This window comes from Oncorhynchus clarkii, chromosome 2, assembly GCF_045791955.1.
Source record: "Oncorhynchus clarkii lewisi isolate Uvic-CL-2024 chromosome 2, UVic_Ocla_1.0, whole genome shotgun sequence".
NCBI lineage: Eukaryota > Metazoa > Chordata > Actinopteri > Salmoniformes > Salmonidae > Oncorhynchus > Oncorhynchus clarkii.
This window is the reverse complement of record NC_092148.1, coordinates 48,144,651-48,163,008: the sequence shown is the minus strand read 5'-3', so window position 1 is coordinate 48,163,008 and position 18,358 is coordinate 48,144,651. Positions and strand designations below refer to the sequence as shown.

The following is an 18,358-nucleotide window of genomic DNA, read 5'->3' as shown; positions in this document are numbered from 1 at the left end:
GCAAATAGATTGGTCAATGTGACTGATTTATAATTCATTAATTTACTGTCATTATTTGTATTCTAGTGAGAATGAGAAATGTGTAGTATGAAAATTTGTGAGACAGAGTCATGCTGATATTGTATCTACAGCCTTGCTATTGGTTTTGTTGAGTTAATGCACTCAAACACATTGATAGGAACTGCAGAAAAAAATACAACACAGCTTTGGGGTATTCAAGCAACGTGTGTGATGAAAAAACATATGCATGGGGTTAGTGGACATGTGGGTTAATTGATCTTGAGCAGCCAAGATGATCTATAGCGTACTTAATGCATGTTTGAGGTGGTCTCACTTCTATTGCAGGGAAAGAGCCAAGAGCCTTCTGAAACACAAAGAGAAAACAGAATATCTTGCCACAATGCAAGTCTCTTCAACAAATCTGCATAGGAAAGTTTAACTTCAGGCTTCAGCAATGGCATGCACTGCCACTGACATGTCAAAATGTTACTAAGTAACAGATTAAAAGGCTGGAATAAATGGGTGCTGTTGTTGACAACCATATTAATACAAGTGGGATTAATAACGTGGGATCCTTGGGAATGTAAAATGGCTAGGTAAGGGCTATGGTAAGGTTAGGGTTTAGGGTAGGGACGTCTCAATGATCCCTTATAGCATGAGCCATAACATAATCATTGTCAAATAATGGGATCATCTTCTCAATGACTAATCATCACCTCAACGTCGTTAACTCACAACGCCAAAAAATAAGCTCTTCATAGAGCGACAGATCAACACCGAACAAAATGCTCCTTTTATCTCTTCTCCATCTCGGGCAGGCTCAAGTTCACTTTTGATTCCCACCAGTCTTCCGTTCAACACATCATCAGGGGAATTTCTATAAATGTAGAGGTTCTGCAAACGTACACACATCTATACCGACATACTTTGACGACTCAGCACACTGAATTATGCAGTAAGCATTGATGTAATGAGAAAATTAATTCATGAGAAAAACTTAAGTCTGAAATCGGAGCCTATTATCAATAAACCCACAGAATGCAAAGTCATTCATTATTAAAGGAGTAACAAATATGTATTTTCAAATGTGAATACTGATAGCAGCTAACCTATCAGTGCATGTGGCCTAGCAGTCTAGGCCGCTGCCCCCAGATCACAGACAACGCTGCAGTATGGGTTCAAATCCTCCCCACTGCTAGTTCAGCACACTCTCTCCTCCATCTTTAATCCTATCCAATAAACAAAAAATATGCTAAGGGAAAAAAATCTAGAGCAACAATGGCTCAGCCGCGAAGTGCTAGGCAACACAAGCTCGGGACCGCCAAGTGCTGGAGCGCATAAAAATTGTCTGTCCTCGGTTACAATACTCACTACCTGCCTCCGGCAGCATCGTCAGCACAAGAACACACACAAGCCTAAGATCAACATGCACAATGCCAAGCATCGGCTGGAGCGGTGCAAAGCTCGCGCACAATTGGACTGATGAATCTGGAGTGATGAATCGCACTTCACCATCTGGCAGTCCGACAGAGGAACTATAAAGTTTGTTGGAGGAGGTATAATGGTCTGGGGATGTTTTTCATAGTTCGGGCTAGGCCCTTTTAGTTCCATTGAAATCTTAACGCTATAGCATACAATTACATTGTAGACGATTCTGCGCTTCCAACTTTGTGGCAACAGTTTGGGGAAGGCCCTTTCCTGTTTCATTATGACAATGCCCTCGTGCACAAAGTGAGGTCCATACAGAAATGGTTTGTTGAGATTGGTGTGGAAGAACATGACTGGCCTGAACAGAGCCCTGACCTCAATCCCATTGAACACCTTTGGGATGAACTGGAACGACGACTGCGACTGCCAGGCCTAAATCACTCAACATCAGTGTACGACCTCACTAATGCGCTTGTGGCTGAATGGAAGCAGGTCCCCGCAGCAATGTTCCAGCATCTAGTGGAAAGCATTCCCAGAAGAGTGCAGGCTGTTAGAGCAGCAAAGGCGGGACCAACTCCATATTAATGCCCATGATTTTGGAAAGAGATGTCTGACAAGCAAGTGTCCACATACTTTTGATCATGTAGTGTATGACTTATAAGCACCATAGAGTGGCATCTAGTGAGTATGGCCAGTACTGCAACATCCATCCCCTCTCCTGGTGAATCCTGTAATTATTAATCAAACCAGACAAGGTCATTATCCAACCTTGCAGGAATTGTTGCTGGCGGCCCATTGATTCTAGTAGTTCATCAAAGCCATGCTATCGCAGTGTCTGGAGAGGACACAGCATGTTTATTCATGAGGGGTCTTCCCCTCAGGGACCCAGACCTCAAACACTCCAAACAAGGAGGGGAATTAACCCTGTATCACTGGCGGAGATTAGGGCTTCATCCCAAGTAGTACCCTGTGGGCCCTGGTCAAGAGTCATGCACTGTATAGGGAATAGGGTGTCATTTGGGACGCATTCTGGAAAATCCTCTGTGGACGTTGCCGAACACAGTTTGATGACTAACATTCACTGAGTGTACAAAATATTAGGAACACCTGCTCTTTCCATGACCAGGTGAATGCTATGCCCCCTTATTGATGTCAATTGTTAAATCAACTTCAATAAGTGTAGATAAAAGGGAGGGAGGATTTTTAAGCATTTAGACATGTATTGTGTATGTGTGCCATTCAGAGGGTGAAAGGGAAAAATAAAACACTTAAATGCCTTTGAACAACGTATGGTAGTAGGTGCCAGGCGCACCGGTTTGTGTCAAGAACTGCAACACTGCTGGATTTTACAGGCTCAACAGTTTTCCATGTGTATTAGGAATAGTCCACCAGCCAAAGGACATCCAGCCAACTTGACAACTGTGGGAAGCATTGGAGCCAACCATGGCCCAGCATCCCTGCGGAAGGCTTTCAAGTCCAGGCCCCGACGAATTGAGGCTGAGGCTGCAACTGAATATTAGGACGGTGTTCTTAATGTTTTATAGACTCAGTGTACATCCCAGATATATTGTGATATGCTTTATTGCTTTGTAAGGGCACCAAAGAGAGTCAGAGGGAATCATGGTCATTGAAACTGACAATCTGCATTTCAGTGCGTTCTTCCCAAGTCTACGATTTGTGTACGAAAGGCTGTGAAGAAATAGTAGTTCATCATATTAGAGCTGTAGCTCTGGCTACTAGTGAAGTGGAGCAGAGCATTCTGGGTGATCTCCAGCTCAGAGTCAGCGAAAAAACGAAGCTAAGGGTGTGTTCGTAAATTGCCTCCAGTGTCTCAGTGTGCACTCTGGGCCATTCGTGAATTCAGAGCTGTTCACTCTCGGAGCGTTCAGAGATCACGCTGGATGCTCTGGCCAAGGAGTAGGGCTGATCCGAGCATTCTGACCTCTCAACCGCATTCAAGCAACTAAGCTAACTGGCTAAAGTTGGCTAGTTTGCTAGCTATTTCCAGAAATAAATGAGAGAACACCTCACTCGTACCATTTCAAGTTCATGCAGTTGTGGCATTGCACTGAAGATGGCAGTGCTTTGCTTTATAGTACATGTGCAGTGGCACGCTTTTGGTCTCTAATTATTGCAGGCACGGTCATGTTGTATACCGCTGCATAGTCTTGAATAGCATCAAGATGTTATGGCCATGTTGTTACATTCTTATTGTTTAGTATAGTGAATTGGAGATTGTCTTCAGTTTATATCTATGATTCACTATTGTGTCTTTATTTATCCCTTGTATTTTCAGGCCACACACAACCAAGTTGGTTAACACTCAAGCTGTCAATCAAGCCATCAAGCCTACACTGTGCTGTGCTTTGCCCTATACTATGTGAATTGTCATCTTTATTAAACCCACCACAACTGTAATCCACTTTACTGTCATCTGTGCCCCGATCAGCACCTGGGAGTGAACACATTAAGCAATACCAAACCTAAGAATATACAGTCCACCAAGTCCTCCACTTAGGGTTGCACCTTTCCGGTATCTTTCGTAAAATTCCCAGGTTTTCCAGAAATCCTGGTTAAAAGATTATTGGAATCAAGTGGGGAAAAAAATGAAAATCCTGAATACTCCAACATTCCCAGGAATTTTGGGAATGTTACTATCATTTTGCAACCCTAACTCTATTAAAATTTAGGATAATTTACTTTGTCTACCTCGTTTAGGTAGACATCACAACAACAGCTATAATAACAGCCTCCTGTGGATGACCACACAATCGTGTTTAAGTAAAGACAGAAGTCTGTAGCTTCAACCAATGCGAGATTTATTCAGTTAGTCAGTGATTTTGCATGGAGAAAATAAAACATTATTTCGTGAAACTATTCATCTCCATGAAAGATGTTATAGAAAAGAGTTTGTAAAAAATTCCACGTGCATATTTGGAGGTATTTGACAGGGGCAGTGCCGTTTCGAATCAGCTACCTAGTACCTAGCCTGTCGTTTAGGTAACTGCTTGTTTTGGAGTCCTGAAGTAACATGTTGGCCACGTCGAAGAACTTGTGTTCATACGCAAGCTTGTAGTAGGTGTAAACGTCATCACAGTGTTGCAATAGTCTCTTCAGGTTCTGGCCCGCACTGCTCGGAGGCGTGTTGTGAGTTAATCTGAAAGGTAGGACCAGACCAATGATTAATACCAGCAAGAAGATATTCCCTCCTAATTCTGGAAATCATCTGAAATTACTTTTGGGATATGTCTTCAAACAGGCAGGCGGGGAGTGGCCTGTGAAGTCGGAACTCCTCTAGGTAAGCAAAGTCTCCACTGAGGATGACCTTCTGGTAGAGCACCTCCGCCCAGTCTGGACTGTAGTCGTAGGCCTCCGACAACACAAAAGCCTAGAGACACGAGAAACAACCCAGTTTAAAATAATAGCTTAAAAAGAAGCTTAGCTACATGTCATTATGACATACTACTGGGAATATATCTACATTTCAGTACATCCTTCCCAAGACTAGGATTGGGATAATTGATTTTTTCTCTCACTATTACAATAGCGCCGGTACCACAAGTCTAGCATTTGGATAACTGATTTAGTATACCACGGTAACATTTAGTGCCATTACCTGGTAACAGCGGGGCAGTGCCACTATGGCACCAAGGAGATCTGATTGGCGCAGGTTGATGACACGTTGGTCTTGACCGTGGTTCAGGAAGTGGAGCTGGAGTGTGGTCAGCTTTGCCATTTTGACACAACGTGCTGCCTGGCGTACACACGAGTCCTGAGGGAGAACACACACGCGCATGCATATATACGCGTACACACAAGTTTTTTAAAAATCTCCACTGCAAAGCTATTACTCACGTTCAATTAACACTAGAAAGACCCAGATAATAATGACGCAAAACTAATTTAAATGTTTTATTACTCTGCTATTTCTTAAGTGATCCTTGACTTTTCCTAAATAAGTCTATATAAAAATTCTAACAACAACAGTGTGTTATATCACAAATAGAACTGGAGTCACTTTACCCATACCTATATATACATCGCTAACTCAATTACCTTGTATACCTGCACATCAACTCGGTACTAGTACTCCCTGTATATAGCCATGTTATTTTTTACTCGTTATTGTTATTCATTATTCACTGTGTATTTATTCCTCCTGTCACTATTTCTATTTTAGTTTTTGATCTTAAACTCTGCATTGTTGGAAAAGGACCAGTGAGTAAGCAATTCACTGTTTGTCTACACCTGTTTTTATATGACAAAAAACATTTCATTTGAGTTATAACCAGTTTTAGGCGGGCATATCATTTTTTTTAAATGGCTTTCCCGACTGTTGAAGGTGCCATGACCAGTTGATAATCACCCCGATAATTGCCTCAAAACTTAACCTAAACTATACCGAAACAATTATTATTATTATAATTTTTTACATATAACATGAAATAAATGAAGTAAAGTATGATAAAAAGGGGGAGAATGGGAGAGTTTATGAGCGAGGGGAAGCTAACGATGCACAAAAAAGAAGCCTGGTAGGCACCATGAACAAAGCGAGACGGGAGCTCCCTCCCTCTGTCCAAAATATGGAACCCACACAGGTCCAAACCTCATGTTCAAAAGTTATTGGAATGTTTACCCTTGTAGGGTGGCCAAAATTAAGGTGACTAAATCAATGGAGCCCAGAGAAAAAAAAGTCAAAATAATAAAAATTGCACAGCATCGCGTCAGCTAGGCTGGATGACGTGAGAGAACGATTGCTACCTCACAGGTTCACATTTCCCGTTGAAATCGTCATCTTTCTACTCGAATCCGCAGGACATAAAACAATATGTTTTGGGATAGCATTTTCACATTTTAGTATAAGCTTTTCTAATTAATGAGAAATTCCTGTTTAGAAGATTTTCTCACAAAAACAAGCATCTCTCTGTGAAATGTCAACGGAGCACTGAACGTACCGCAATCTTTTTTATTTTCAAAGCCTTTCACAATTAATTCAGCTTGTGCCATGCTAATTTAGCTTTTGCAACTTGTTGAAACAACTTTGAAGATGACCACCACAGCATGTGCAATCCTCAAAAGTTGCTGCGAGTAAGCTGCACCGCTCGTCAACAGAATGTGTAGGTAGGTAGGAAATCAGTGTAGGTGTAGGTAGGAAATCCGACTATTTGGACTTACTGTTAGTTTGGCCCTGTCCAGGGGTGTCCTCGGATGGGGCCACAGTGTCTCCTGACCCCTCCTGTCTCAGCCTCCAGTATTTATGCTGCAGTAGTTTATGTGTCGGGGGGCTAGGGTCAGTTTGTTATATCTGGAGTACTTCTCCTGTCCTATCCGGTGTCCTGTGTGAATTTAAGTATGCCTTCTCTAATTCTCTTTCTCTCTTTCTTTCTCTCTCTCGGAGGACCTAAGCCCTAGGACCATGCCCCAGGACTACCTGACATCATGACTCCTTGCTGTCCCAAGTCCACCTGGTCGTGCTGCTGCTCCAGTTTCAACTGTTCTGCCGGTGATTATTATTATTTGACCATGCTGGTCATTTATGAACATTTGAACATCTTGGCCATGTTCTGTTATAATCTCCACCCGGCACAGCCAGAAGAGGACTGGCCACCCCACATAGCCTGGTTCCTCTCTAGGTTTCTTCCTAGGTTTTGGCCTTTCTAGGGAGTTTTTCCTAGCCACCGTGCTTCTACACATGCATTGCTTGCTGTTTGGGGTTTTAGGCTGGGTTTCTGTACAGCACTTTGAGATATCAGCTGATGTACGAAGGGCTATATAAATAAATTTGATTTGATTTGTTAATGAAATGTTAGTGAAAGACCCCACTGAACGACATAGAACATGAATCATCATATTTGTCTTGGTCAAATGTATTTTATAACATAAAGAAGTGAAATTTCATCACCAAAGCCTGTTTTCACCCACTCTGTAGATTGGGTGGTAGTACTGAGCCATTAGTGCTTTTTCAGTTCAGTTTTGACACAATTATTTTTTTTAAATACCACGGTTTTCAATTAATATTAAATGCATTATGAATAATTACATCAAAATGATTAGAGCTTTTTAATAGAAATTCCAAAGCCAAAAATAGTGGACATTCAACTGTCAAAACATTGAAAATATTCCATTGGCTCTGTCAGGTCCAAATAGAAAAATAGGAAATAATAAAATATTGCAATTCTGTAGACTATCATTTTTAATTCCTTAGTCATCATCTCATCTCTGCTCAGGCAGTCGCAGCCAGCCAGTCAGACAACCATCTAACGTTATCTCTGTTCTCCTCACACTGTACTGTCTTCGCTCAGTACTAGTGGGTGGACACCCGACACACAGTGGATTCAGAAAGTATTCTGACCGCTTACCTTTTTCCACATTTTGTTACGTTACAGCCGCATTCTAAAGTTGATTCAATTATTATTTTCCCTCATCAATCTACACGCAATACCCCATAATGTCAAAGCTAAAACAGTAAGAATTGTTTTATTTATTTACAAGGGTATTCAGGCCCATTGCTATGAGACTCGAAGTTGAGCTCAGGTGCATTCTGTTTCCATTGATCATCTTTGATGTTTCTATAACTTGATTGGAGTCCACCTGTGGTAAATTCAATTGATTGGACTTGATTCGGAAAGGCACACACCTGTCTATATTAGAGGTTGACCGATTAATCAGGGCCGATTTCAAGTTTTCATAACAATTGGTAATCGGTATTTTTGGACAACGATTTTTTTGTATACCTTTATTTAACTAGGCAAGTCAGTTAAGAACACATTTTTATTTTCAATGACGGCCTAGGAACGGTGGGTTAACTGCCTTGTTCAGGGGCAGAACGACAGATTTTTACCTTGTCAGCTCGGGGATTCGTTTTTGCAACCTTCCGGTTACTAGTGCAACGCTCTAACCACCTGCCTTACATTGCACTCCATGAGGAGCCTGGGTGGCAGGCTGACTACCTGTTACGCGAGGACAGCGAGAAGCCAAGGTAAGTTGCTAGCTAGCATTAAACGTATCTTATAAAAAACTATCAATCTTAACATAATCACTAGTTAACTACACACTAAGACTCTCTGGTCTGATGAAACCAAGATTGAACTCTTTGGCCTGAATGCCAAGCTTCACGTCTGGAGGAATCCTGGCACAATCCCTATGGTGAAGCATGGTAGTGGCAGCATCATGCTGTGGGGATGTTTTTCTGAAAATAGCTGTGCAGTGACGCTCCCCATCCAACCTGACAGAGCTTGAGAGGATCTGCAGAGATGAATGGAAGAAACTCCCAAAATACAGGTGTGCCAAGCTTCTAGCGTCATACCCAAGACTCGTGGCTGTAATCGCTGCCTAAGGTGCTTCCATTTTTAAAAAAATCATACATTTGCAATAAACATTTTTAAATACTGTTTTTGCTTTGTCATTATGGGGTATTGTGTGTGTAGATTCATGACAAAACAAAAATGTAATACATTTTAGAACAAATGTTGAAAAGTACAGTAACATAAAGTAATGAAATGTTATGTTCTTTAAAAATATATATTTTCATATTCTAATGTTAGGTAAGACCTTCATAATCACAACCAAATGATAACTTTTCGGATAGTATATATTAAATCTACGTATTAGACTGTTCGAAAGTTGATGTCCAAAACATGTGTCATTGGCACAAAGGGGGGTCCAAGGAGACCTTTCTAGTATTAAAAAACACTAAACAGAGGACCTGTGTTTGATAGTTGGAAGGATAACAATACCTTAGAATAGCTCTCTGCAGCATCCTTCAGGAGAGTAAGAACCTTTATCAAGGCACTTCTGAGTTCAGGGGTCACTGCTGTTATGGGATGAGCAGGGAGTGAGTGAAAAACACTGTCTGCATGCCCTGTAGCTCTTCACTGAGTTTGTGTCAATGACTCATACACAGGCTACATTCAGGTGCAAATAAAGTTAAAACAACAGAAAAACTTCACAACAGTCTATTTTAAGAAAAAAAAGTTGCCCTCTATACAACAGGAAAGATACTACAATATTGAAAAACACATCCCTTGACACCAGGGGTTGGGGTCAGTTCAGTTTTTTGACTCAAGTGATTTGACATTCAATTCATAAAATGAAAATTGTCTGTTTTCTATGAGGACGTTTCAATTCATGAATTGAATTTCAATTCACTTGCAGAATTGAAAACTGAATTGACCTCAGCCACTATACCATGTTCTTTATATGCGTCACAAATATGTAATATGTCTGACTTCATGCTGTAACTGTAGTGATCCTCATACTATAATTGTAGGCCTTGTCATAGCTCACCCCAAGGCTGGGACTCGATCAGTTTGAGTTGGGTGCGGGCGGCTCCCTCGTGGTTCTCTCCTATCTCTCTGCACATGCTGAAGCACAGGGCCACCATGTTGTACTTCTCACTGTCCCCCGGCAAACACCGCTTGATGTAGTCCAGCAGGGCCGTCTTCAGCCGGAAGTTCTGCAACACACACACACCGTTTAGATACTAGCGTACTATACAGTGGGGCAAAAAAGGATTTAGTCAGCCACCAATTGTGCAAGTTCTCCCACTTAAAAAGATGAGAGAGGCCTGTAATTTTCATCATAGGTACACTTCAACTATGACAGAAGAAATGAGAAAAAAAATCCAGAAAATCACATTGAGGATTTTTAATTAATTTATTTGCAAATTATGGTGGAAAATAAGTATTTGGTCACCTACAAACAAGCAAGATTTCTGGCTCTCACAGACCTGTAACTTCTTCTTTAAGAGGCTCCTCTGTCCTCCACTCGTTACCTGTATTAATGGCACCTGTTTGAACTTGTTATCAGTATAAAAGACACCTGTCCACAATCTCAAACAGTCACACTCCAAACTCCTCTATGGCCAAGACTAAAGAAACAAAATTGTAGACCTGCACCAGGCTGGGAAGATTGAATCTGCAATAGGTAAGCAGCTTGGTTTGAAGAAATCAACTGTGGGAGCAATTACTAGGAGATGGAAGACATACAAGACCACTGATAATCTCCCTCGATCTGGGGCTCCACGCAAGATCTCACCCCGTGGGGTCAAAATGATCACAAGAACGGTGAGCAAAAATCCCAGAACCACACGGGGGGACTTAGTGAATGACCTGCAGAGAGCTGGGACCAAAGTAACAAAGCCTACCATCAGTAACACACTACGCCGCCAGGGACTCAAATCCTGCAGTGCCAGACGTGTCCCCCTGCTTAAGCCAGTACATCTCCAGGCCCGTCTGAAGTTTGCTAGAGAGCATTTGGATGATCCAGAAGAAGATTGGGAGAATGTCATATGGTCAGATGAAACCAAAATAGAACGTTTTGGTAAAAACTCAACTCGTCGTGTTTGGAGGACAAAGAATGCTGAGTTGCATCCAAAGAACACCATACCTACTGTGAAGCATGGGGGTGGAAACATCATGCTTTGAGGCTGTTTTTCTGCAAAGGGACCAGGACGACTGATCCGTGTAAAGGAAAGAATGAATGGGGCCATGTATCGTGAGATTTTGAGTGAAAACCTCCTTCCATCAGCAAGGGCATTGAAGATGAAACGTGGCTGGGTCTTTCAGCATGACAATGATCCCAAACCCACCGCCCGGGCAACGAAGGAGTGGCTTCGTAAGAAGCATTTCAAGGTCCTGGAGTGGCCCAGCCAGTCTCCAGATCTCAACCCCTTTGGAGGGAGTTGAAAGTCTGTGTTGTCCAGCAACAGCCCCAAAACATCACTGCTCTAGAGGAGATCTGCATGGAGGAATGGGCCAAAATACCAGCAACAGTGTGTGAAAACCTTATGAAGACTTACAGAAAACGTTTGACCTCTGTCATTGCCAACAAAGGGTATATAACAAAGTATTGAGATAAACTTTTGATATTGACCAAATACTTATTTTCCACCATAATTTGCAAATAAATTCATTAAAAATCCTACAATGTGATTTTCAGGATTAGTTTTTCTCATTTTGTCTGTCATAGTTGAATTGTACCTATGATGAAAATTACAGGCCTCTCTCATCTTTTTAAGTGGGAGAACTTGCACAATTGGTGGCTGACTAAATACTTTTTAGCCCCACTGTACGTATAAACAAGTGCACTACAAAACACAAACTTTAATACCCCTTTCACATTACTGAACTGACCCAAGCAGAGCTGTACTGGGCTGGCTTGGTTATGCATCCAACAGTTGCTGGAGCTGTGCTGGAAAGGACAATGTGAAAGTAAAATATCCTTTCCTATTGTTCTAATTCTGGTACTCCGAGACACTCCTACACATCTAAAGCATGGTGTTCTCAGAAAACAGCATGTACACAACCCCTGTGATATATATATTTCCTGTCTCAACTAAAATACAATGACTAGATGCCTCTCTCTGTCTGGCAGGTCTGTTGTGTCTCTGTGGGTGTTCTGTTAGACCTCAACGGAAACTGTTTTGGGAAGAGCGATCTCTATCTGTGTTTACACAAACACAGTGTGCAGTTTCTGCGTTTGTGTGTGTGTGAGAGAGAGACATGTGTGCGCCTCTTACAGACTCTACTTTTTTCCTGAGCAGCATCTCGAAGCGGTGGTTCTGGTTGAGCAGGTCGAAGATGTAGGTCATGTCATTGTATCTGCCGATGCCAGTTAGGAGACGCACCTGAAGGGGTCAACACAAGGTGAGCGCATACGCACGCACAGAGAAAAAAGAGAAAAACAGTACTCATGAACTGCACCACCATGCTTACAGTACATTCATTCGGAGCAATTCGTTTACAGTAAAAACTCACCAGGTAATCCATTGCAAAGCCTGCAACATATATTACGACGTGATTACGATACAATGATTGGGAAGGAGGCCCATGTGTGACCAGGCAGAGGGATTTACCAGCAGGCCGTAGTGTTCGCTGTGGGCCAGGTGTGCGTGGCTGAGGTGGCGGGCAGCCTGCAGCACCCTCACTATGCCCTCCATGTTACAGGTCAGACTGAAGCAGTCGTGGGCCAGGATCAACAGCTCCACCGCTATACAACAAGAGGGAGAGTTAGATATTATGCATCATTATACATGATATTATCCACCAGTACACTGCAAAGCATTAAACTGCAAATGAATTAGTAACTGGTTGGCATGACTCATTTCCACTGGTAGCTCTTTACATACGTACCCGTATACAGGTTCGAAATAGCATATTTTGGATACTGATAAGCGCCTAAATGGTAACGCAGTGGCTGTACAGTAACATGCTACACATGACGTCAGAGCTCAAGGTCTCAATATTGTTTTTTACTGACAGCGATTCTGAACTTGAACACCTCACGCGACAAGATGTTGCCCCCATCCCTCCCACTACTTGGGAAACTTTTGCAAACGTTTTGTTGTCTGAGTGCGGGAAATGCTGTAAATAAAGAGGACTCCATGTATTTTGAAAGATGAGAAGTTGAGGATTATAACAAATACCGCTTTGATGTCTTACAAGCAAGCCAAACACCCGATAGTTCAAATGCGCACTGAACGTTTCCATATCAAAACAACTTGTCATATACAGTGTCAACGTTTATGATCACTACTGTATGCTTGATGTACAAGATGACATGGCGTCATCCCCTGGGTTGATCTGAACTGAATAAGCCTATGTTTGCCGTATTGTGAAGAAATTTGGCGGGGAACGCTCACCTGAATGCACTCGTGACTATTATATGCGCTTCAAAATTATGATCAGCTTCTCCGAATTTCCTTGCGAAAGCCTAACACTGTAAGATCATATTTTGTAACGTAGCTAACCATGCTGGCAATAGAGCGCACTTTCAAATGACGCCCACCCGACCAGGTTGCGATTGATAATGGAATGCGGACATTTTGGAATGTGTAAACAACAGTAATTGTGAGAAGGTGGGGACGCAGGGCTGTGTTCCAAAGAAAACAACTACAAGTGTGCTCGCTCTAGTTCCTCAACGGCAAAGCTAGGAGAGCTCAAAACATTACCTTATAGTTGAAGACTCTTCTTTGAGTCATAAAAGTGCATTGAAATTACAGTTGAAGTTTACATACACTGAGGTTGGATTCATTAAAACTAGTTTTTCAACCACTCCACAAATTCCTCGCTAACAAACTGTAGTTTTGGCAAGTCGGTTAGGACATCTACTTTGTGAATGACATAAGTCATTTTTCCAACAATTGTTTACAGACAGATTATTTCACTTATAATTCACTGCATCACAATTCCAGTGGGTCAGAAGTTTAAATACACTAAATTGACTGTGCTTTAAACAGCTTGGAAAATTCCAGAAAATGATGTCATGGCTTTAGAAGCTTCTGATAGGCTAATTGACATCATTTGAGTAAATTGAAGGTGTACCTGTGGATGTATTTCAAGGCCTACCTTCAAACTCAGTGCCTGTTTGCTTGACATCATGGGAAAATCAAAAGAAATCAGCCAAAATTGTAGACCTCCATAAATCTGGTTCATCCTTGGGAGCAATTTCCAAACGCCTGAAGTTACCACGTTCATCTGTACAAACAATAGTACGCAAGTATAAACACCATGGGACCACGCAGCCGTCATACTGCTCAGGAAGGAGACACATTCCGTTTCCTAGAGATTAACGTACTTTGGTGTGAAAAGTACAAATCAATCCCAGAACAACAGCAAAGGACCTTGTGAAAATGCTGGAGGAAACCGGTACAACATTTTCTATATCCATAGTAAAACGAGTCCTATATCGACATAACCTGAAAGGCTGCTCAACAAGGAAGAAGCCACTGCTCCAAAACCGCCTTAAAAAAGCCAGACTACGATTTGCAACTGCACATGGGGACAAAGATCGTACTTTTTGGAGAAATGTCCTCTGGTCTGATGAAACAAAAATAGAACTGTTTGGCCATAATGACCATCGTTATGTTTGAAGGAAAAAGGGAGGCTTGCAAGCCGAAGATCACCATTCCAACCGTGAATCACAGGGTGGCAGCATCATGTTGTAGGGGTGCTTTGCTGCAGGAGGGACTGGTTCACTTCACAAAATAGATGGCATCACGAGGCAGGAAAATTATGTGGACATATTGAAGCAACATCTCAAGACATCAGTCAGGAAGTTAAAGCTTGGTCGCAAATGGGTCTTCCAAATGGACAATGACCCCAAGCATACTTCCAAAGTTGTGGCAAAATGGTTTAAGGACAACAAAGTCAAGGTATTGGAGTGGCCATCACAAAGCCCTGACCTCAATCCCATATAAAATTTGTGGGCAGAATTGAAAAAGCGTGTGCGAGCAAGGAGGCCTACAATCCTGACTCAGTTACACCCGTTCTGTCAGGAGGAATGGGCCAAAATTCATCCAACTTATTGTGGGAAGCTTGTGGAAGGTGACCCAAAATGTTTGACCCATGTTCAACAATTTAAAGGCAATGCTACCAAATACTAATTGAGTGTATGTAAACTTCTGACCCACTGGGAATGTGATGAAAGAAATAAAAGCTGAAATAAATCACTCTCTACTATTATTCTGACATTTCACATTCTTAAAATAAAGTGGTGATTAAATGTCAGGAATTGTGAAAAACTGAGTTTAAATGTATTTGGCTAAGGTGTATGTAAACTTCAACTGTACGTAGGAACTGTGCACACTTTTCGTGTTTCTGTCTTATGTTGCACCTACCACAAAATGTCCCGTGAATATTCTTATGTTACTGAATGTATCCAGATTATTTTCAGATTTTGTTCCCAACAAATGCGGTGAAAAGTACAGTAAATGTAAAATGCACATCAAATCAACAGTGTTACGTTTGGATTCAGTCAGTGTCAGAATAACTGTTTAGTCCTCACTTTTAGTCAAATAATTTTCCCATAATCTCCAAAGTGTTCCATTTTGATTGCTGCCATGGTTATGCAGATGCTTTTCATATTTCTTCTGTAAGAAACATTTAAATGTAGCCCTAACCATATAGGCCAATTCCCACTAGTGCAAGGGGTTTTAAAGAACTATGGCTTGACTAGCTAAATAGAGTGGAATAAATCCATGATAATACTATATTACCATTGTTTACCACTACAGTACTATGACAGAGTGTTTATCTAGTATTTAGTGTCTGAAGTAAGACTCAGCTAATATACTGGAATGATTTCATTCCCATAAGAGAACAGCCTATGTTACTGTAGTATTGAGTAGGGCCGGGATGATATCAGCATCGTAATGTTGTCATTATGTTGTCATCCAGTCTCACACTTATTTATTTTCCAGGCTCTAGCACAATCTATTTTACATACAGCAGATTTTGCAGGAGCAAAGAGTTTGATCTGCTTCGTGTTTTTATTTTTGCCATGGAAAAAAATATTGCGATACTGGTATCGTCACAGCCCTAGTATTGAGTATATCTTACTGCAGCCGAGCTCTCCCAGTGGCACAGTGGGGATGTGGTCCAGCAGTTTGATGCCCACCAGGTTGGGGTCCCCACACAGCTTGGCCAGCTGCAAGAAGGACTCTCTCCCTTCCTCTGGACTGAACATCTGCTTCTCTGCTGTGAACACACACCAATCACTACAGTCGTTGTGTCTGACTCAGGGTTTAATAAGACAGTAATAAATAGCAAGGATTGCGCAGGAGGTGCATATTAAAGCTTTGTAACCAATTATCTGAGCTCTTAGCTACAATTATACATTTCCTGTAACCTTAGGACTAAAAATTAATACGTCTGACTAAAATATGGGTTTTAGTAGGTAATAGAACCACAACATATTCAATATACGAGTACGCATTTAAAAAGTATGCAAAAAATATTCTAGAGGGACAATTAGTTGCATTTAAGTAGCCATATCAATCAATCCATCATTCCTCTCACCAGTCTCTCCGTCCTGTGCAGAGGCCAACAGGCCCTGGACCACGGCGTTGGATACAAGCTGGGCCACGGTGTCAGGCTGCAGGCCCTGCACACTGATGAAGGCCTGGGCCTTCTTATAGCGCTCCGGCTGCTGGGACAGTAGCACTTTACACAGCACCGCCTGAGGCTCCTCAGCTGAGATCTCACTGTATGAACACTGCAGCTCCTAGGTAGCGGTATCAAAGGGTCAAAGGTTACCATGATCAAGGTTATGTCCATTGGGCACCAAATGGAAGACCTGATTGAAATAGTGAGCAAATACTTGTACAATAAGAAAAGCACATTTTCATTTTACGTTTTAAAACATCTTCCTTTGTGTGCCCTAATGAACACAACCAAGTTCAACTCATTCTACGACATGTAGAAATGGAATACACTAGATAGTGAAATCCCTGATCCTGTATATTAAAATCTAGGGTATTAATACAGTACATTATAAAAAATACTACACAACAACAATGCTCTCATGAACACACAGCAATGTACATAACTTCAATTCACTTCACAAAAATAGGCTCAGTCTGTTGTTTAGGTCTGAAAAGGCAGCAACTTCGATGTTAAGGTCGGAAAAGATAGGAGAGTACCTTGGAGAGCTCGTAGAGACTCAGGACCTGCTTGCAGTAGCTCTTTCCGTGGCGACATTCGTCCACCAGCATCTGGAGCTGAGTCACTGTTTGATCCTCTGGGGAGGGCACCATCACAAAGGAGGACAGGCTGCTAAACCTGGTTGCTGGAGTGGGGTCATTCACAGAGAAACAGATGGACAGCATTCAAAGAGGGGATATGTCAATAATGCAAAAGGCCAGACAGAGTGAGGTCCAAAAGTGTTTTGACGGTTACACATGTGTTGTCGTTTTGGCTCTGTACTCGAGCACTTTGGATTTTAAATAATACAATGACTATGAGGTTAAAGTGCTGACTGTCAGCGTTCATTTCAGGGTATGTAAAAAAAAAAAAAAGTTTACCCACTTTGTCTCCCCAATTTCGTGATTACGATCTTGTCTCATCGCTGCAACTCCCCAACGGGCTCGGGAGAGGCGAAGGTCGAGTCACGCGTCCTCTGAAACATGACCCGCCAAACCATGCTTCTTAACACCCGCTCGCTTAACCTGGAAGCTGCACCAATGTGTTGGAGGAAACACCGTTCAACTGACAACCGAAGTCAGCCCGCAGGCACCCGCCATAAGGAGTCGCTAGAGCGCAATGAGCCAATTAAAGCCCCCCCGGCCAAGCCATCCCCAAACGCTGGGCCAATTGTGCGCCGCCCTATGGGACTCCCGATCACGGCCGGTTGTGACACAGCCTGGGATCGAACCCGCTGCAACACAGCGATGCAGACTTCTGCCCCACTCGAGAGGCCAATTTGAGGGTATTTTAATCCATATCGGTTAAACAGTTTAGAAATTACAGATGCATTTGCAGTTTGATGTATTCATAAACGTATTCATAAACGTTGATGTATTCATTGCATGCTAAAAATATGGTACCAAATGCTAAACTTTTGACAACTTTAATAGACAGTGAATTGTTCTCTAAAATGGTGGGACTATGTACAAAAAGTGCTGTAATTTCTTAACGGTTCACCCGAGCTATCAGTCTGCACTTTAACCTCACTGTCATTGTATCAATGTGCTGGAGTACAGAGCCAAAATAACCAACAAACTATCATTGTCCAAATACTTTTGTACCTCACTATAAACTATGTAGGCGTTGTGACTGTTACTGACAATCTTTGAATTGTTGTTTGGGTGTATGTGAGTGTCGTTTTGATTCTTCAGAGGGTTGTTTGGATGTGTCTTGAGTGTTTTTTAACTTGTGACCTCTGCACATGAAGACTGGGATATATTTCGGGTAGCCTCTGAGAGTAACATAGACAAATACACGACACGGTGACTGAGTTCATCAGGAAGTGTATAGGAGATTAAACCTGTTAAGAACTACCAAAACCAGAAACTGTGAATAGGCGGCAGCATTAGCGCAAAAGTGAAAGCGCGAACCACCACATTTAACCATGGCAAAGTGACTGGGAATATGGCCGAATACAAACAGTGTCGTTATTCCCTCCGTAAGGCAATCACAAGCAAAACGTCAGT

The 18,358-nt window shown here is 42.0% G+C and overlaps 1 protein-coding gene across 6 annotated transcripts in view; it reads right to left on the bottom strand.

Moving 5' to 3' along the window:
- Positions 1–4,230: 4,230 nt before the first annotated feature.
- Positions 4,231–18,358, bottom strand: part of LOC139368689 (SPG11 vesicle trafficking associated, spatacsin) — a 94,889-nt gene continuing 80,761 nt past the window's right edge. For 3 of the 6 annotated variants that reach the window (XM_071107944.1, XM_071107933.1, XM_071107901.1), the window contains exons 31-40: positions 16,850–16,995; positions 16,227–16,431; positions 15,768–15,902; positions 12,284–12,417; positions 11,948–12,055; positions 9,715–9,883; positions 9,165–9,241; positions 5,045–5,200; positions 4,665–4,816; positions 4,231–4,585 (exon numbers count right to left, since the gene is read on the bottom strand). In XM_071107944.1, coding sequence (XP_070964045.1) covers positions 4,402–4,585; positions 4,665–4,816; positions 5,045–5,200; positions 9,165–9,241; positions 9,715–9,883; positions 11,948–12,055; positions 12,284–12,417; positions 15,768–15,902; positions 16,227–16,431; positions 16,850–16,995 — 1,466 coding nt within the window. In that variant the 3' untranslated portion in view covers positions 4,231–4,401. Of the gene's footprint in view, positions 4,586–4,664; positions 4,817–5,044; positions 5,201–9,164; positions 9,242–9,714; positions 9,884–11,947; positions 12,056–12,283; positions 12,418–15,767; positions 15,906–16,226; positions 16,432–16,849; positions 16,996–18,358 lie in introns of all 6 variants that reach the window. The other 3 variants (XM_071107911.1, XM_071107922.1, XM_071107892.1) reach the window with 1 other exon arrangement.